The 20,193-nt window shown below is 33.5% G+C and overlaps 1 protein-coding gene across 1 annotated transcript in view; it reads right to left on the minus strand.

Annotated features, from left to right (window-relative positions):
* CEP290 (centrosomal protein 290) overlaps positions 1–20,193 on the minus strand; it is a 48,082-nt gene that overhangs the window by 21,716 nt on the left and 6,173 nt on the right. The window contains exons 11-30 of the mRNA XM_059471601.1: positions 19,952–20,041; positions 19,754–19,876; positions 17,803–17,926; positions 17,097–17,269; positions 16,511–16,673; positions 15,762–15,862; positions 15,582–15,669; positions 15,000–15,112; positions 14,201–14,285; positions 12,934–13,076; positions 12,596–12,760; positions 11,521–11,670; positions 10,383–10,498; positions 8,866–8,968; positions 7,360–7,590; positions 6,057–6,230; positions 4,777–4,888; positions 3,782–3,987; positions 1,527–1,678; positions 419–530 (exon numbers count right to left, since the gene is read on the minus strand). Of these exons, the coding sequence (XP_059327584.1) occupies positions 419–530; positions 1,527–1,678; positions 3,782–3,987; positions 4,777–4,888; positions 6,057–6,230; positions 7,360–7,590; positions 8,866–8,968; positions 10,383–10,498; positions 11,521–11,670; positions 12,596–12,760; positions 12,934–13,076; positions 14,201–14,285; positions 15,000–15,112; positions 15,582–15,669; positions 15,762–15,862; positions 16,511–16,673; positions 17,097–17,269; positions 17,803–17,926; positions 19,754–19,876; positions 19,952–20,041 (2,724 nt within the window). The remainder of the gene's footprint in view (positions 1–418; positions 531–1,526; positions 1,679–3,781; positions 3,988–4,776; positions 4,889–6,056; positions 6,231–7,359; positions 7,591–8,865; positions 8,969–10,382; positions 10,499–11,520; positions 11,671–12,595; positions 12,761–12,933; positions 13,077–14,200; positions 14,286–14,999; positions 15,113–15,581; positions 15,670–15,761; positions 15,863–16,510; positions 16,674–17,096; positions 17,270–17,802; positions 17,927–19,753; positions 19,877–19,951; positions 20,042–20,193) is intronic.

Genomic DNA, 20,193 nt, shown 5'->3' on the forward strand with positions numbered 1-20,193 from the left:
GTGAAACCAAATTCCAATAAATTGTTTTAGCTAATAACAAAACAAAATAGTAAACCTGTTGCAAATCTTCAATATTTACAAGTAATTTCTTGCTTGTGAAAAATGATTAGACTTTCCTCACCATGAGTTTTTCCTTGACCATGAGCTATTGATGATACAAGAATGAATAGTATGTAAACAATATGAAAAAGATCAGGATATGTAATAGCTGCACAGCTAGAATGGAGTAAATAGTGAAGGGAATAATTAATGTAATATGGAACTTTTTGAAAGGGTATGGGCACTACAAGGACTAGCTTGCTAAGATTCTTCTGAAATACTTTTGCTGCTTTGTAATTCATTGCAAAATTACTTCATTTCTTCTCACTCCAGGGAAAAAAGAATACAAACTGCAGTTTTAATAAAGGTTAAATTTTACCTGATAATCTAAAATTTGCATTCTAAGATATTCCACTTCTTTATCTCTGTATTGCTGGCGTGCCTCCAGAGCTTCAACTTGTGTTCGTGCTACATCAGACAGTTCTCTTAACCTTTCAGGGAAAACAAGAGAATTGTGTCACTTGAAACCAGTGAATAACCTATTATGTTTTTCTACATAGAAGATACTAAGAAAAGTTATGTTTCCTCATATCAAAACATATTTGGATTTCATTCTTTTCAGCAAACTCTTCTCTACTACTTAGAGTTCTGTTTAAGAAAATTCTTCTGTGTTGCCTCTCAACTTTTTCACAGGACATTTTCTTATACACTATACAGAAGTTCGCTAGCAGTAACCTACTCCAGGAAAACAATGACATGGGTTTTTTACCTGACCTAATCATCTCTGTCCTCTATTTCTCTCCTACTTCACGATATAAACACTCAACATTTTATAAATGCTCAAAACATTTCATTCTCAATTCCCTTCTCTGCTTCCCCAAATCTAATAAAACTTACTTGTAAAACTTACTTGCAGTGCCAAAAATCACTGCGAGTATCCCTATAGATTTTTCTGGTTTAGGCATATAACAGGATTACATTAATTACTCAAAGACAAATGTTCAGACCAACATAGCTAAAAAGCTCCAATTTCTGCAAAGTTAATCTCTTCTAAGTAAATGCAAATCTTCGCACCTACTGTACCTTAATGTTTGAGATATGAGTCTTTCAAAGAAAGAACTGCTTTCCAATTAGTTCTACAAGGTTTTCATGTACAGAACGGGGGTTGTGGCACAGAAACAAAATCAACTTTAATTAGTGTAAAAATACTAGTATAAGTATCTAATTGCACACTTACCCTATCTATCCCAGCCAGCACTTAATTCCTTGTTCAAATTAAAGTGAAACAAATTGCATTCTTTATAGTCAGGAATTAAATGCTTCATTTTCAATCCTAAATTTGGCATGTATATATACTCAAAAATACAGGCATTGAAAATTGCATGTTAGTTATTCACAAGTAATGTATCATGTGAGACTAATATGCCTGAATTTTCACATATTTCTGAACATATACTTAATTCAAAATTTATAAATGCAAGACTTACTTTGATACTTCAATCTTGAGCTCCATCTCACGCTTCTCTAGGTCCATGATCTGTCGTCTATCTGCATCACTTACTGCCTTACTTACACTCTTTGACAGTTCATCCCTTAATTCCTGTTCCACTTTCTGTGCCTCAAGATTGATTTTGGTGAGCTTAAAAAAATCAAAACCAGAAACAAATGAACAAAATGGCATCCTAAGCACATAACTGCTCAAACTCAGCAATGAAATAGCAGCACCAAAAGTATTTTTTCTTTTTCAGTCATTACAAAACACAGTTAAGATGTGATGAGGTTGTGTTCAAAACCCAGTTTCCCTTACTCTCTGGTTAAACATCTTTTTTGTTTGCAGGATTCCATGCACATAGCAATGGATACACAGTTTGGCACAGAAAAGGATTCTAAACTAAATACAATTTTCATTAGCGAATTTTTTTTCTTAAAACCATTACTGCCATAACTTGCTCCTAAACTAAAATGAAAAATAAAAACAAATTTAAAAAAAGACTTTAAACACTTTAGGAAATTAACAGTTATATATTTATATACTGTCTTTTATATTGGAATTGGTTATAACAGAGGTTATAAATGCCAAGACTGACAATAATATTGTGTTCTTTTATTCCTTCTAAAAAATCCTTTCTTAATTAAACGACATTCTTTCGAGCAGTCTGATTTTTCAAGTTGATTATCAAATACTGAGTAACCAATATTTCAATTCAAACCAAAAAGCATTAAAAGAAATAATCTTAATCTATCTTAATCCTAACACACAGAAGTCCCCAGGACATCAGTACATACAGTTGTGGCCCATTATTCTGATACCACTTCTTCTTAAAAAAATAACTGATTTCCTAAATAAACAAAAAGAAGTGCAGGGTATCCTCATATATGTGGAAAACTAAAAGTAGAATGCTGAAGTTGATTTATGACTTAAAAAATGTATAGTGGACTTCTAGTTATCAGTTCTTAAACTGGTAGTACTTACAGCTTTCATTAATTACGTCCGTACAATCTTGTTATCTCTTTCTCAAACAAAAAAAGCAATTACACCAGGTTAGGAAATACTGACAACAGGAGTATATGAAACAGAAAATGTATGTCCTGGAACTACAGAAATGGGGCAAAAAGGGATACAGAGGTACTAGTAATAAAGAATGGCATTAGGCATTCATCAACTCAGAATGAAGGAAGACCATCAGACCTAAAGTATAAAAGTATCACAAGACAAACAATATATACAAAAGAGAATATGAAAAATGTGACACTAGGGTGCATCACCTAAAGCATTCCTTATAGAAATAAAAGAACCCATCCCATCAGAAAAGGCTTCAGCAATGCCGCTGCTGAAAAGCTTTATACACTTTCAGTTACTCCATCTCCCAGATTAAATCAAATCAAAACCATGTAACAAACATAACTAAAACAACAGAGAAACAGGGAGTCACCCAACAGCAATCTAAAATAGACTACACTCTAGCAAAGGACAAGGAGTGGAAATTAATACAATCTGTTTTCATTCCTATCAATTATTCTCTTTCAGCCCTTGTGCTGAAATTATAGACCAGTACCATCACAAGAACAAATCTGTACAATTCCCATAGATAAATTTATTGTAGAAACTATAATAAAGTCTCCTGCTAGTAAAAAATAAATGTCTACAGAAAATTCAAAAACAAATAGTGCGGACAAAAAAATCTAACAAGCTTAAGACTGATAGGCCAGGAATACTGAGTTTCATCAGCTTCAATAGCATATGACTTCTATATCTGTAATATAGAAAACTTGTGGCATAGGATGTAGCCAGTCTGTAACAGAATCACAACCCTATCATTTGCACAAGTGATGTAAAGTTCTAACCTTTTTTTTGAATAATTGGTAATTATAATGAAAAAATTATAAGAAAAAGAGATCATATGGATTAGACAAAAGAAATAACAATTTTGGAATAGACTTTTTTCTTGCAGACCACTGACAAAACTAGGAAACTATCTGTCAAGATGCTCATCATGTGTTGTATTATAAACAGAATTTTAAAATAAACTACTGACAAATTAATTAGTTCTATTTTTACCCATGACTCTCATATGCAAAATTGCAGCTCTTAAAGGCTACAAAACTATGTTTTGCATCATAAGTTTATTTATACACATTTATTGATACAAATTGATATTATTGATATAAATCATTTTTGAAAAGCTCAAAATTATGTTTTTAAGATGTATCAAATTAGGTTGTTAAATCTCAGCAGATTTACCTCAGCAAATTTTGTTTCCAATTCAAAATTACGCTCTTCTATTTGCTTTACAGTACTCCTTAAGTGTTCATACATTCGTTGTGAATGCTCTGCTCGCTGTCTTTCATTTAGCTCCTTCATTTCCAACATTGTGATTTTTTTAGAAATGGACAAAATCTCACTGTTGGTTATTGCTTTTGTGGCTTTGTCCATGGCATTGTCATCCCCTACAAGAAAAAATATTTAAATTAGACATACACAAACTGATTCAACTATGAAAATTATTTCCTCCATGAAACCAAAAAGGAGTCTTGCTTTATCTGTGTCAAGTAAACTTTAACACAACATCTGGATGCATGGTTATCTGGCCTTACTACATGTTAGAAAAATATACAATTTGAATAAAATACTACTATCAATTATCAATGCATGTATCTGCAACCATGGTTACTGAGACTGATAGCTATTTTAATGTAGCCTTTCACCTTATGCTTAATACAATTGGCAAACCTTCAGGAAATTTATTTTAAAATCTGTAAAAGAAACAGGGCTGAATAATGGGAATGAAATCTATAGAAAGAAACCCCACCCATTAGGAAAGAATACTTTGTTGCAAGGCATGAAACCAGCAAAATGAACTCACTTTCTTAACAAACTCCAAAACACCATGACAGACAATCAAGTTAGACAATATTAAGAAAAAAAAATTCAGGTGATGTTGTGTTAAAAGATTTTAAACCCTAGACCCAATACCCCTTGACCCAATAACCCAAGAAAGTCAAAGTGGAAGAGTTTTATTAGAAAAATACTGAACTTGCTTTTAGTCAAATGAAATTTACAAACAAAAAAATTCAGCACAAAAATGGACATCACTACTGAAAGACATACAATAGTTATTATTTTTTTTTTATTTTCATTATTTTAAGACACATCATTTTAAAAATATTTTAAAATACTACTTTTATACAGGATGTACCATTTGGTGTTTGATGTTGCAATATAACTTTCATACTTGCCCAGTTTAGTCATCTGCTCCCAAGCTTGTTCTACAGTGTGAAGTTTTTCTTTTGTGATCTCCAGTTCCTTATTCAATGAAGATATCTGTGCTTTCAGGGATTCATTCTCACGCTATATGACAGAAAAGTTGCAACATAACAGCAAACTATTTCATTGTAGCAGATTTCATCTTTAGTATCTATGAAATCTTTTAGATAAACAGACTTTACTTGTGTGCAACCCCTAACCTACATATATGGCAACAGAAGACTATATGTTTGTAAAGTGTATATATTTGTAAAGTGTAAAAGTATTAGTCTTTGTCCTCTGTATCCTCCCGTCACAGCTAGTGAATACTGTGAATATTTATTACCAGCAACTGAGATTCCTACTGCAGCTACAATTAGATGAGAAAATCTTTGTTTGTCATACTGAGCACCTCATTAACAGTGGGAAAGAAATACTTCTGGAGTACTTCATCCCACAAAGAATACTTCCTCTTGCACATTAATACCTCTTTGAGACATATCACATTTCTTTTAGTTCTTTTAGGCGTCTAATATGATGGCAAATGTTACTTTTGTAAATGTTCTTTCACTCCTCCAAATAGAAATACAAATTTCCACATTAACCAATAAAACAAATTAAATACTTTATATTAATTTTCAGTTTGAGTTTTCTGGACACATTTTAGTTGATATATTATTCTCTAGCTCTATGAAGTTGCTGAAATAGGTAATGCAAGTTTTCATACACACAAAATTCCATAAAATAGACATAGGAGTCCTTCATTCTTTACCATCCATGAAAAGTGGGAGGTAGTAACATATCTTTGAAGCCAACTTCACAGTTCTTGAGAAGAAACTCCCTTCTACTTCAGAATAAAAGTTTTACGAGAAGAGTTAAATATTTGCAGTATCTACAATATTTTGCAAGTACATTATCAACAATCCTTGGCTTCTTTTATGGAAGTAAAATTAAAAGCTTTACACTTTTTGGAACTAAACATTTCATTCCTGGGAAAGTTGGGAAGTAGTAAGAGCACATACTTTGAGAGTAAGCTTTCAAAGTGTTTACATCCATTCTACTTTCCTAATGACCTCCAAAACTGAAGATGATAGCAAACATTCCTCCCGCCTGTCTCATTTTAGTAATCAAAGAACTAAAAGTAATTTCTGAGAGAACACATCCAAAGCTTAGTTTAAAGAACAAACAAACAAATAAACAAAGAACCAAAAGGAAATGCTTTTCTGTCTGCCCATTTTTTCCCCTTAGGGTTAAAATGTAACACAAACATTACCTCTGTGTGTTCCATATTTGTTGTCCGTTGCACAAGCAAATTATCTTTCTGTAACATCTCTCTGTATTTAGCAGTTAATGCATTGTACTGCTTATTGGCCACTTCTAGCTCAGACAATGGCACACTACTGTCCAGCACTTTTTGCAGAGCTGCAATCTTAAAGCTAGCCATTTCCTATGAAAATAATCAACACAATAGGTTACTAGGTCATCTAGAAATTTAAACATAAAACTGCTCCATGTAAAAAGAATAATACTTAATAAAATGCTTTGTATATTAGTTTATTTTTCTAAATAACTGTTCATCTTCAAAAATCATCTGCAATAAACATTGACAAAACTTCTCTGATATTCCAACTCTCTGGGTAATTTTATCAACAGTTGCCTCTCAAGGCACTGTCAAAAGGTATCTTGTAAAATGAATACAGGCCCTTGAAACCTGCAAGACCAAAAGGTAAGATTCAGTTTCATATGATGATCAAAGAATCATAGAATGGTTTGGGTTGGAAGGGCACCTTGAAGATCATCTAGTTCCAAACCACTCTGCCATGGGCAGGGACACCTTCCACTAGACCAGCTTGTTCAGAGCCCCATCTGACCTGGCCTTGAATGCTTCCAGGGACAGAGCATTCACAACTTCTCTGGGCAACCTGTGCCAGGGCTCACCACCCTCATAGCTAAGAATTTCTTCCTAATATCTAATCTAAATCTACTCTCCTTCAGTTTGAAGCCTGTCCCCCTTGTCCTGTCACCATACACCATTGCCAAAAGTCTCTCTCCATATTTCTTGTAGGCTCCCTCCAGATACTGGAAGGCCAGATTTAGGTCACCACAGAGGCGTCCTTGTTTCCAGTCTGAATAATCCCAATTTTCTCAGCCTTTCCTCACAGCAGTCACACTGCTTCTGGTGCAGCCCAGGATGTGTTTTGGCTTTCCAAGCTGCAAGTGCACATGGGTGGGTGATGTCCAGCCTCCCATCCACCAGCACCCCCAAGTCCTTCTCAGCAGGGCTGCTCTCCATGTGTTCATTCCCCAGCCTGGATTGGTACCAGGGGTTGCCCTGACCCAAGTACAGCACCTTGCACTGTGAATATGAGATTCACATGGACCCACTTACTGAGCTTGTCCAGGACACAGTACTTATATAAATACAAAGAATATTTCTGCAAGATTTGTAACACCAATTAAAAACTTTTTGGAAAATGCATTCAAGAAACTAGTAATAACTCCATTTAAAACCAAAGGGTATTTCTTTGCCAACTGTAAAAATAAAAAATATGTGCTATTACTGCCATAAACTATACCTTGAATCGCTGCAAGTTTCCAATCTTCCCTGTAACTGCAGTCTCCATATCTGTTATTTCACCCTTTAGTTTATCATTTTCTTTTCTGAGGTGCCGCTCCATTTCAAGTAAAGTGGTACACTGCCTTGTTAGTGATTTTTCATTAACTCGTAAAACAGTTATTTTTCTATTATTTTCTGCAAGTACTTTCTTTGCTTCATCAGGATCCATCTGAAGTGCATCAAGTAAATTCTGTAAAACAATTTTTTAAAACAAGACCTTTGTACATAAGTATGGTAAAGCACAACTACATACACAAGATCTTTTGTGTATTTTTTAATCTAGGTGGAAAAATTCCATTAATTTGTCTGAAATAATTTCTTTTTGCTAATAAAATATGTACACACACACAACATATGCTCAAACATACAGTATTCTAAGAAAAAGATGAATTCTCAAAACCAGTAGCTAAGTACATTTGACTGACTAACTGGAATTTTAATTAATGCTGACACTTTCACAATTTAGAACAAGAATGGTTCTCTGCATTCACTCTCATCAGTCCTCCCATTTATACTAGAATAAAAAATTGCATTGGAACAACTTTCTAAACAAAATAGAAGTCCTGTGGCTCCAAACAAACCCTAATACTCTTCTACTTCGAAGATCAAACCTGTACTTGTAAAGTAAAAAACCACAGGATTCCTTCCATAGTAACATTTATGTGTATGTGTGACACACGTGTTTGCATGCATGTGTAAAAAGATGAATTGCTTCCTGTTTTTCTGAAACACTGATTCATATACATTAACAGCTATATATAATGACACGACTGAAAGTAATAACCTTAATTCTTAGTGTAAACCAATGTGTTTTCCAAGGGCTTGTTTGCATGCACCTCCTCCCAGTCAAACAGCCTGGGTAACAACTGCTGTTCAGGGAGCAGCGTGGCTGTAAAGAGTGGGTGTGAACAGAATACCTGCCTTAGAAGGCATTTTCTCAAAACTGATAATGTTGAAGAGAAAGATAACCATTAACCAGACTGAAGGGTAACCATAAAATTAGAGACTTCTTTATTTGAAGTTGTCAGCTTGAAAACTGGCATTAAAAAAGCATTAAAACTTCTAACAGCAAAGGCAGAAAGGGTTATAATGCAGCACTCATAACCTAGCTCAGCTTCAGAAGCCTCTCCAATGTCCCTGTATCTTCCCTGGTGGACACCACACCTCAGCACTCCAGATAATGGTCTGGGGGTACTAAGTGGAACAATTAAGGGCCCACACCTCATCAGGTGAGTGATGTGACCTCTTGGGGTGGTTTCTCACCAGTGCATGGATTAGCAGACTGCAGGAAGGCCAACAGGTACACGCAACACTGGAGCACCCCCATTCATACACAGCACCCTGGGACAGGCACAAGAGGTGTGTGTACACATTTTCCCCAGCTAATAAACAAGAGTAGTGTATTAAAACCTCTGTTCTGTGTCCTAAAATATTTTTGAAAATTGAAAGTAACAAAATTACTTACAGAATATGCCTTTATCTTCATAGCATCCTCTTCTTTTTGCTCTTCCAGTTTTTTCATTTCCTTTTTAATATTTTCTGATTCTTTTTGCCAGTTTTCTTTTTGACTAAAACAGTACCAAATTTTAATTTATTATAATGAAAGAGCTGATAATTTTAAAACTGTACTTCAAAAGCAATTCCAAAATATTGCAAACTAAGGTACTTACTTTCAGCAGTAAGATAATTTGAAAAGCACATGATAAATTGTAGCTGGATTACTGAAAAACAATATCCTCTGTTTAGCCTACAGCTGGTTAAATGATGAAAATAATTCTTCAGTATCTTATTTGTTCTTCAAATGTATATTATTGATGCTTAAAGGATGTAATTTCCCAGCATTGTTTTTTCAGTGAAAACCACACCCAAAACATAAAAAGATTGAGCTAATTAAGCTTCACTTAGGCGCAAACTACTCTCCTCTGTCCATTTTTATTTATATTTTTGGGAGAAAAAAAACCAACTATGATCTTTCATACATGTCTAATAAGGAAGTTCCTTAGTTCAAAAAATGGTTCATCAAGGGTATTTTAGAAGTGGCATTTTCTCTCCAAAGAGGTATCTAAGTTTCTTAAATAATGGAGCAAAATGGAGGAGAATTAAAGAAAATTCTTTGCAAGTCAATTTAATGGGATGTCAAGTCAAAGAATCTCCTTTCATAACTTCAATCTGTACCAGCGTTAGAGAAAAAACCTTGAATCATCATTTTATCCCCATTGGATATTGGAGAAATCTCACCTAGTAGTAAATGAGGCAGTATATTACAGCCTTCAATAAAAACTGTCTCTTTTATGCCTAAAAAAAAATAACATTGTCTGGGAATCTTAACTGATTCAAAGAACAAACAGAAGTTTCTGAAAAGTTAAACCCTTATTCCAGAAGCCATCTGGATGTTCATCCCAATCCAGAGAGTATCCAACCAATAGTTTGTTAATTGAAAAATCCAAATTATCTTAATCATCCCTATCCTCCCAACAGATGAAAATATCTTTTCAATTTTTTTGACCGTAAGAATAATTATATGGAATTTAGGTTCACTGAAGCATATAAAAGGAGTCCAAAAGAAAAGCAACCACAAAATCCTGACAACCTGAAATTTTCAGAGATCTCTGACTGTATTTGGACAGCAGTTTCCTTTTTTCCCTCCCCTCCTCTCCACTCCCAAAAACCTATGAGAACGCATACTTGAAAGCAAAAGAAAATGAGGCTAATAACCATCATACCAGGTTCTAGTAAATGTAAGATATCAGATGTAGAAAGCACAATGAAATCTTCATGATAGAACATGCAAAATGAGAAGAGTCCAACAGAAGACGGTTTTCTGAATCTTTACAGGACTAAAGAAAATGCATGGAGTCCATATCCAAACATGGCACATTTATTACATTAACCAAAGAAATTCACCACAGTAGCAAATCTTGTTTCAAGACTGTTAAATATTAAGATAATTGAACTTTCATAATTCAGAAAAGAGAGCAATACCTTTGATATTCTTTATACAGCAAGCCTTGTTGATGACGAATTACTGCAAATTTTCGCTTGTAGTCCTCCACTGCATCTTCTAATTGTTTAAGCAACTTTTCTTTGTTTTCCAGTTCCTAGTTATTATTTTCCAAATAAAAATACATATATTATTAATGTAAGTTTTAAACATGAAACTAGCAATTTAATTAAAATGGCAGTCCTTTGTGTTTTCATGATAGATGCTTCTGCCATGAACTGCGTGAACTATGAATATGAAATATGCATTTTCTTTAGAAGCAACAGATGAAAAAATCCAATGAGCTTCAGCATTCACATTTATTGGTGTGAAAGAGAACACAAAGCCTGCACTGCAGTTTCAGTCCTCAAAGTTCAAAACACTATGACTTGTAGCTAGCTCACAAAGAAAACTAAATGTCTAACTGGCAAGGGGCTTTTTCCTCTCATTTTCTCAAATACTCTTCTACTTTATAAGCACACAGAGTTGAAGAAATATTTTCTAATGAAAAAATGAAAAAATGATCAAAGACATAAAAAGATAAATTAACAATAATAAAAAGATAACTTCCTTTTCTTTTCTTACTCCAATTCTGAAATCATTCTTCATTACAATATGCCTGTTTCCTAGGCTTCCCATGGGAATCACTGGAATTGGTTTCAATGTATTCATGCTTTTATCTACAATTGTCGATGTATTTCTGACAAATAACGGAATGAAAAATCATATAGTAAATGACTAGAGACCTTGGCTCTATAGGGAAAAACTGTTCAGGTAGGATTTGCACATGCAGACTCAGGTGTGGAATCCAGACAGCAGTAAGAGAGAGGTTCTCATAGAAAGAGTGCAACTGTGGAAGTAGAAGGAAGAGTGGGCAAATATTTAGATCAAAATTCAGATTTAAAACATAAAAAAATCTGAATTGCTGTCCATTTAGTTAGCTATTACCTTTCAGGCTTACAGCACAGCACAATACTTACAACTTTAAATTACAGAATATCCCAAAGGGTTTAGTAGATGTTAGAACACCAAAATAATGTTGGAGACATCTCTCATGTCCATACATGGCATTCTACTGGACTTGAAAGGAATTAGATACATGTTACAAATACTCTTTATTTCAAGGAATATATGAGTTACCTGTGTAAGATGTATTATATATTCATTCAGAGAATTAATTGTATTAACACTGGAAGGAGCCATTCCTTCTGGAAGATTCACTGTTTGGAAGACAATATTGGCACCTTCTGACTGATGTAGTAAGCAAATTTCCTTTTTCATTTGTTCAATCTAAAGACAGGATACAAAACTCTCATAAAGAAGTAGCTCTTGCTATTTGATTTAAAAAAATGATGAAAAATATACTGCTACATCAGTTGTTATTAAGAACCTAATAATTTCACTTATATTCTAAAACACTTTAATACTCCCTAAAATATCCTTTAAAAATGCTATGATTTCATAAATCAATAAATGCATAATACATTAATCCAAATTTATCAAATTACCCCAGCAATCAGGGCAACTACACATATAATCACAGTTTTATTCCAATTGTTTGAAACACGGTGCATTCCTACTCCTTTAGTAAGATTAAGTTATGGAAAGAATTATTGCAGTGGTTATTTGACAGTTTTTTCTAATCAAATCTTTGCCTTTTCATTTAATTTAAAAGCTCTCTGGTTTTCTAACACTATTTTAGAGGATTAGTTTATCACCAAAGCTGTGAAAAAAGGCAAATTTAAATTCAGCTTCTTGTAAGAAATTATTTCATTCATCATTCCTTCCCTGGAAGAACCATTCCACAGAATAAATTGTACAACTTAAAACAAGATATAAGACTTTAAAGAACGACTCATCGTTTCAATCACTGAATTTCTGTTACATATTTATAAATAAAAAATGTAAGACTCCTGGCTTTTTTGAAGAAATAGATCTGTGAGCTTTTTTGGCCACAGCTCTCCCCAGAAGACAGGCATGCTTGGTGTTTAACATGATTTAATATTGCAAGGATAAAGTAACATTAAGAAGAGTTAAGATCTGAAGTTAAAAAGGACAAATTAGTTGGTCCACTACATAAATTTCAGTTTGATTTGTACAATGACATCGTTCAATAAGCTGAATTCAGTGTCTTATAGATCATGTGGATTGTTCTAAATTATCAGAACAGCCACTTTTGAAGTTGGAAATAAACTATATAAAATAAATTATGTACCTTTTCATTGGCACTTGCCAGCTGATTAGACAAACTTGTTGCTTCCTTCTGAGTCTCTTTTAGCTCCTGTCTCAATTCCTCATTTCGTCCTGTAAGCTGGTCAACCTGGGCTTTCAAGTGTACACTAGCATCAAAGATGCCCTCTGAATTCTTTGACTCCATTGCCTAATGCAGTAAACAGTTAATTAACATAATAAAGAAAAAGTGTAGAAAAGCTTTAATTTTTTCAGAGTAAACTGGAGCCCTCAAGTTTAGAGTACATGAAATCAGCAAAAAACATAACATGTTATTCCTATAAATCCTACAAAGCTAAATAATATTTTAGAAGGCAAGCTTACATGAACTAAGCGATCCAGACTAGGGATTATTAAGGCTGTTTCTCCTCCCTTCATACTAGAATCCTTCTGCATTTCCTTGATGGCTTGCAATATTTCTTTCATTCCTTGTTCAAGTTGTTTATTCTCTTCTGATAACTCTTTTACTGCAATAAAAGTTTAAATCAGTCAAAAAGCACTGAAAAAATGATTTAAGGTTTCCTAGGACATTTCATCATGATTCTTGTTGATTTGAAACATTAAAAGAATGTTCATGTTATACATGCACAGGCATAAGCAATTATGAAATGAAAATCAAGAGCTGGTAGGAATATCTGGGAGATGAAATATGTGATGATATATCAAAAAAAAAAAGCTTCATGGGACACAAGTAACTTTACTGAATTTTCCAGTCTTCAATGTTTACTTCATTTTAAACTTCTTTAGTAGCCTGATTTTTACCAGCTCAGAAACACAACTGTGTTGGAAATGTCTGGGTGTAACAATGAAGTATCTAAGAATTGCCTGAATTCCTTCTCCAGAATAAGAAAAAAGGAGCATTTAAATTATGTGGCTGTCAAGGAGTCTCTAGACTCCTACCCCCTGTAGTTTCTCAATAAAATTCCAATTTCCAGCAAAAATGAGAAGTCTGAAAACTGAAAAAACCACAATAAACCTGTCAGGACATTTTCTGCATTCAAACAATATTGCTACTCATCCTGAACACCCAGGAGGGAGCTGCAAAAACTTGAGTAGTTTCACCAAGTCTATTTTGAAATTCAAAAATAATTTTAAGAATTCACATTTTCTGGGGAAAAAAATAAAGCTTCTTATCCAGAAGAAATTAGAATTTATTTTATTCCTGTGTTTTTAAACAGTGCACTTCAGCTAACATAGATATATATGTAAGCAGCAAGTGGCTCTAATTCCCCAATACTTCCTTTCAGCCAGAAAATCCCTACAGCTACACAAGTTGTATAATTGTTACAAGTGGGATTACTCACACACCTAAAGACTTTACTAGGTCTGAATCAATAAGGAAAAACATGAGAGATAACATTTTAAAGTATTTAGTGTGAATAAACTATGTTTCATGTACTATCACTGCTTTGGTAACACCACAAATGTATATTTACACATAGACACAAGGATATACACTAATATAAACACAAGATTTTTTTTACAAGTCAGATATTTATGATCACAATTACAGAAACAGAACAACTAAATTAGCAAACTATCTATAGGTATCTGATAATGTTCCCTAGTTTTAAAACAGGCTGCAACTCACATTTAGATTGAAATTTGGCCATTACAGTCCTGTTCTTCTCCAAGTCTCTCTCTCTCTCACGTAATTCAGTTGCAAGATATTCATTCTAAAAAAACAACCACAGAATCTAATTTTAGCAGTTTAATATTTTATTCCCAGACTTTTTCAAATTCAAAATAGGCATTCATGAAAATTTCCCCATGCACATACTGATTTCTCGCCTAAATAGGAACAGAAATGGATTCACTGGAATAGTTACATGAGGTGTATGCCATGTAACACTGTCCATAGCGAAATATGTACTCTTGGGTCATGCAGCAGCTGGAATAGTGGTCTGGAACAAAACAGAAGTCTGTGGGGCCTTGCAAGTTGTAGCTCTACATATGAAAACACCAAGAGTTTCAAAATTACACTTGTGATTAACTAGTTGCCACTCTATCTCATAGACTTAGCACCTAAATGAACTGAAAAACTGGTTTTTTCCAAGTGATCTGAATTCTCGTGTATGCCACAAGTTTTTCCCACAGCCTTTCTGTTTTCAGCTTTATTTTTCTGTCTTCAGAACTTCAGCTGGTGCTATTCCATCTGCAAGTGTGTTTCTCCATTGCACATTACATGAGCTGCTAGCAAGTATTTACAAAAAATATAGAATATTCACTTGTCTTCTAAAAATATGACAAATTATTCATTTTAGGATTTTTTAAAAGCAGTTAATAAAAGCCCCTAGATAAGTATTTTAACAAGTATTTACAAAATAGGTGGTTTTAGTCATTGAAAGAGAAATACAAGAAACGTTCATAAACTTGCTTAATGAACCTACTTTTGCTTCTACTTCAGCAATGTCATGTCTGTTCAAGAAATCCAACTTCCTCGTATTCTTTTCCTTCTCTTCAGTAAAGCTATCAGTCATTGACATATTATCAGCATCCAATCCTAATGCAAGCAGATGTAAAAGTAATAAATTATTAGGAAATTTTAACTGGTCTTCAACCAAAAGAATACACTCCATTTATTGTATCTGAGTTCTAGTTTTCTGCCTTTCCATCTGAGCATTATGGTACCATGAGTGGAATGGAATTGAAATTTTAAGAATTTTGGAACACACGAATTATGTTGATTTACTGGAAATTTTGGGAAGATGATCCTACATCTATTGTAAAGCAAAGACAGAAGGCCCAGAGGTGCATTACAAGTCATCACAACTCAAGAAGATACTGGGCTGTAAGATCAGGAAATCCAAAACCACTCACCTCTCCCTACAGATTCAATGCAACGTATTAAGCCCTCTAATTTAAACAAATGAGCAAGTACAACATAGCTACATTAACTATAAACAGAATTTTTATGTTTATGTATAAGCAGAATCTTTTTGAAATGACAGTGTATATCAAAAACATCCTACCTAATGTTGCAACTCTTCTTCCTTTCTCCTGAGCCAACTTACGAATGTGTTTTTTCAGTTCAATTCTTTCCTCTTCTAGTCTTTCAATCTGCATATTATTATTCACAAATCAGTATTCCATTTTGTTCAAATGCATTTTTATTACGTAGCTTTTACACAAAAATAGAATTTATCACTTACCTCTTGCAAAAGAATCTGGTTTTCAGCTCTATATTGCTGCTGCTTCAGTGCTTTGCTGTTTCTGAATTCATTTAAATCAATCATTGTCTTTGGCTCAAGACCTACAAGAAAACAGATCACAGTCATTTATTAAGGAGGAAGATTAATGGTAGTTAATGAAGTTGATTTATGTAAGAACCTAACTAGAGAAGTAGAGTTAAAAAAATAATTTGTGGGTAGTTGATTGTATTCTCAACTATCTATAAAAATATATAACTATCTATATAACATAAACACACATCTTACACTCCATGTATTAAGAACAGAAGAAAGCTTAATTTACCACAGTTACTCAAAACCCAAAATAAAATAAAGTGGCACCTAAAATTAAATTTATTTACATTTAAATTCTTCTATTTAAAAAGAAGCCTATCAGAAGTTTTCTCTGTGTGTTTCATCTAGCTTTACAACTTCAGGACACTATGGTTTCCAGATGCCATATTATGAAGTTTATTAGGCAATGCATGACTGAAGAGGAATCAAAACAAAAAAATAGTGGAGAACCTACTCTCCTACTTTGTTCACTCAAAGGAACCTGTAAGCCGAGTTCATTAATGCAGTTTGTCCAAAATAATTAAAACTACTTGGAAATATTAGCAGAACATAACCAGCTATTTCCAGTGACTTAGCACAGTAAAAAATTACCATTACAGAATCCTATTTCAATTTTTACACAACAAATAATTGAACATGTACTGGATATAGCATACCTAAGCGCTCTCTGAGTTCTTCATTCTCATCAAGAAGGTCATTTATTTTAAGTCCAAGTTTATTGACTTCCTTAATTAATGACTCAATCTCATGTTCTCGTATTTTGACTTGCTTTCTTAAATCTTTGATTTCAGCAACAGCTTCTTCCAAGCCATATATTCCCTGTAAAAAACAGGGAATAACAGGAAGTAAGAACTAAACAACCAATAGAAGACGTACTAAAATAGATAATGAATCTTTCTTTCATCATTACACAGACAAGAAAAAATATTTTTCAACCTCTATCACTCTTCTGTACTATGCTTAGTGAAAATAGTTACTGAATAGAAAGCAGATCCTGTACATCTGTCCCTGACTACAGAGGAGCCTGCATATTTCAAAAGTGAGTCCTCCAACTACATGATCATTTGAAGAATTGTATCTTGAGCATTCAATTACTGTTCAATAGGGAAGGGAAGAACGAAGGGGAAGGGCACCAAATTTATTTATTTAAGTTTTATTTAGATCAATTAAATAAATATGGGAGAACAAAACAATCTCCTAAAAATATGATTAATACCCTCTCCACTCTGACAAACTGTTTACCAGCTCATAGTCTCTCATTCTTTTCAAAGTGTCAACAAGCTCTTTGTCTTTTTCTCTAGCATGTGCTTCTGCCAATTCTGCTGATTTCTCAGCCTCCATAGTTCTCTCTTCTAGCATTTTAAACTTTTCTTGCATATCCCCAATTTGGTTCTGCTGAGCAAGAGATGAGTGACCTGGAAAGAAAAGCTTTGATGTTTATAATTCAACTAGGAATTCTTGCTATCTGCCGTTAATCAAGACAGAAACACTTCAGAAAACATTATAAAGGAGATTTTCATTTCCTGCTCTTTTTAATTAGAAATTACAAGACACTACATATAAGAGGTTTGGCTCTCTTCCCCCTAAAATTTTCTTCAAACAATATTTATCATAACTGAGTGCACAGAAAGGACATCAGAATTTATTTGGAATTGCAAACTATTACTCCCTTTCAATTCTTCATGGAGCTGAGATATTTTATGCTCTAACTTTTACAGATCAGGTATAATTTTTTTACCCATAAAGCCCACTGAGGTAATCTGGAAAAATTTACACTCTTCATGAATGTTTAATAAAAGAAAACTAAGAAAAAATATCAGAGACCTAAAAAAATTACTCAAATACTGCAAATTTTTTTCCTGTATTTCTAAAAAAATAAATCATGTAAGGTAAATTTGTGGTTTCTGATTTTCCTGATTTTGACATTAATACAAAACAGTCATGTTACCTTTATCTTTTTGGAGATCATCTTTTAATTTCTCAATAAGGAATGCATTTTTCTCCATTTCTTTGGTATACTGTTCAACTTGCTCAGTGAGCAATCTTATCTGAGCATCTCGCTCTTGCACACCCTATGCATACAAAAAAAAAAAAGAAACTCCATTAAAGGATCCTTCTTTACTCACAGGCAAACTACCAATGAAGAACACCACATGGGAAATGAAGAAATTACATGTAGCTAATACAAAACAATTTATAGAACATAAAATATACTTACAACAGAGAGTTCAGATATTATCTAGAAGTTTGGTATATAAATGCAAAGCAGGAAAAATAAAAAAGAAAGTAAAAATAAAGCACTCAAACACAGAAAAATAAGCAGCATTTTAGCATAATGACTTTAAATAGAAACAATACTCTCAGAGTTTGCCAGTGTTAGAAGAAAAGTTTTGGATAATACAGGTTTCTTGGCAACTTCCTCATAAACAATTGCATTGGGAACTAAGAGACACAAGTTCAAGATAGCAAGGACTAACAATCCATCATACATGACACATAAATTGCAGACAGCCTTTCAGCAAGTCATCTAACTTTTCAAAATTCATATCCTACCTTGTTTTGGATGCATATACATTCATAGGTACATACAGACTGGGGAAGTGACTTCTGTGTATACTACCCTATTTCTGTACTTGTACATGAACTTCAGAAACAACACAGAAATCTTAACGTTACTTTTTCTGTGAGTAATAAAAAGTGCTAAAAGATAAAAATGATACTTCAAAATTTACAGGAATTAATAATAATAAAATGTAAAATAATAATATTTTAATAATAAAAACCACAAAAATCTCAAGGTCCTTACTTTATACCAATGCTCTGAAAAACAACTTACAGAATTTCTTACAAATATAACCACATTTGAAACCTAAAAGTACAGAGCTTAGCAAAGTTGTAAAAACCTAGATACAACCCATTAGAATATGAACACACGTTGAAGGATAGCAAGCTCAGTCCATTTTGAGCAAAAACCTGAGCAGTAACTTGATTAATTTTTAAATATCTGCTTAAAATACATGCTGATTTACACAAACATTTCAAAATGCCATGCCAATAATGTCCCCTCCTTCCCCCAGCCCCCCCCCCCCCAAAAGCAACCTCTACAGCCATATAATCAGCTAAACCAAACAACTGCCTATCAAAGTTACTTTCAGCTGCTTTCCTCTTCTGATACTTAAGGCTGGTTTGTAATTTAGAGTGTTTTTCTCTTGAGAAGCTATCTGTCATCAGGTTTGGAAGATGACATAAATATATCTCACCATACTGCTCAGTTTACAAGAACCCAAAATGTAACATAAATGCCATTACACATTTGCTTAAAAAACTTGAAGCAAGGCAGGAAATCATCCTGGAATCAGAGAGTATGCTTTCCATAGAGACTATTTCAGGATTCCTAATGGGCCATTATTTTGGGGGGACGGGGAGGAGGTTATGTTTTTTAAGAAAGTAGAGACATTCAGAATCATGAAGAGCTATGTAATTTTGCCTGAATATGAGAGATACACAAATTTAGACAGTTCTGTCATATGATGAACCACAGAATTAACAAGATGAGGTAAATGAACACAAAAAATAATGTACTAGGTAAGACCGTTCCTTAACTAACAAATTTAGTGGAAGCTAAAGCCATATTTTAGAAACACTACATAATAGAGTAATATGAAATTAATAGAGTCAGCTACTAAGAGTTCAGGTCATACACACATACATACAGAGAAGTTTCCTTTGTACAATGTCTATTAAGCTAACTTTGCAGTGCAATGAATCAACCTGTCTCTTAATTCTCAAAATTAAGTATTTTGTATTTGCAAACTATGAAAGATTAAATACATATTTAGTCAATAGCATATGTAGTTAATGGTGATTTCTATGTGTGCAATGTCTCACATGAACTGTACCTGCTGAAGGGACAGTATACTGTTTCTGTCTACATCAAGTTGGAGCATTTTCATTTTCTCTTCCAAGTTAAGTAACATTTGCTGATAATCTAGCAGTTCATCATCTTTTGAAGCTAAGATTTTCTGAAAAGAAGATAAAATACCATCAGAACACTTGAAGGAATTCCTAGAAAGGATTTTAAAAGTACTAAAAAATACCTTCCATTCTTCAACTTTTGCATTTACAGCTGCCATGAGTGGATCATCTTCCTCATTCTTTGCTTTCAACTGGTCTGAAAGATCCTGAACCTAGACATGCCATTTGGATGAACATCATATTACAAAAAGGTTTGGAACTAATATATATATTATGTACAAACACACTAAATCAAGGATACAAAACTTAAGAGATCTGAGTTACAACAGCAAGGGAATAACTTTTGAGAACAGTGCATGACTAA

This window comes from Ammospiza nelsoni, chromosome 5 (genome assembly GCF_027579445.1).
Source record: "Ammospiza nelsoni isolate bAmmNel1 chromosome 5, bAmmNel1.pri, whole genome shotgun sequence".
NCBI classification, from domain to species: Eukaryota; Metazoa; Chordata; class Aves; order Passeriformes; family Passerellidae; genus Ammospiza; species Ammospiza nelsoni.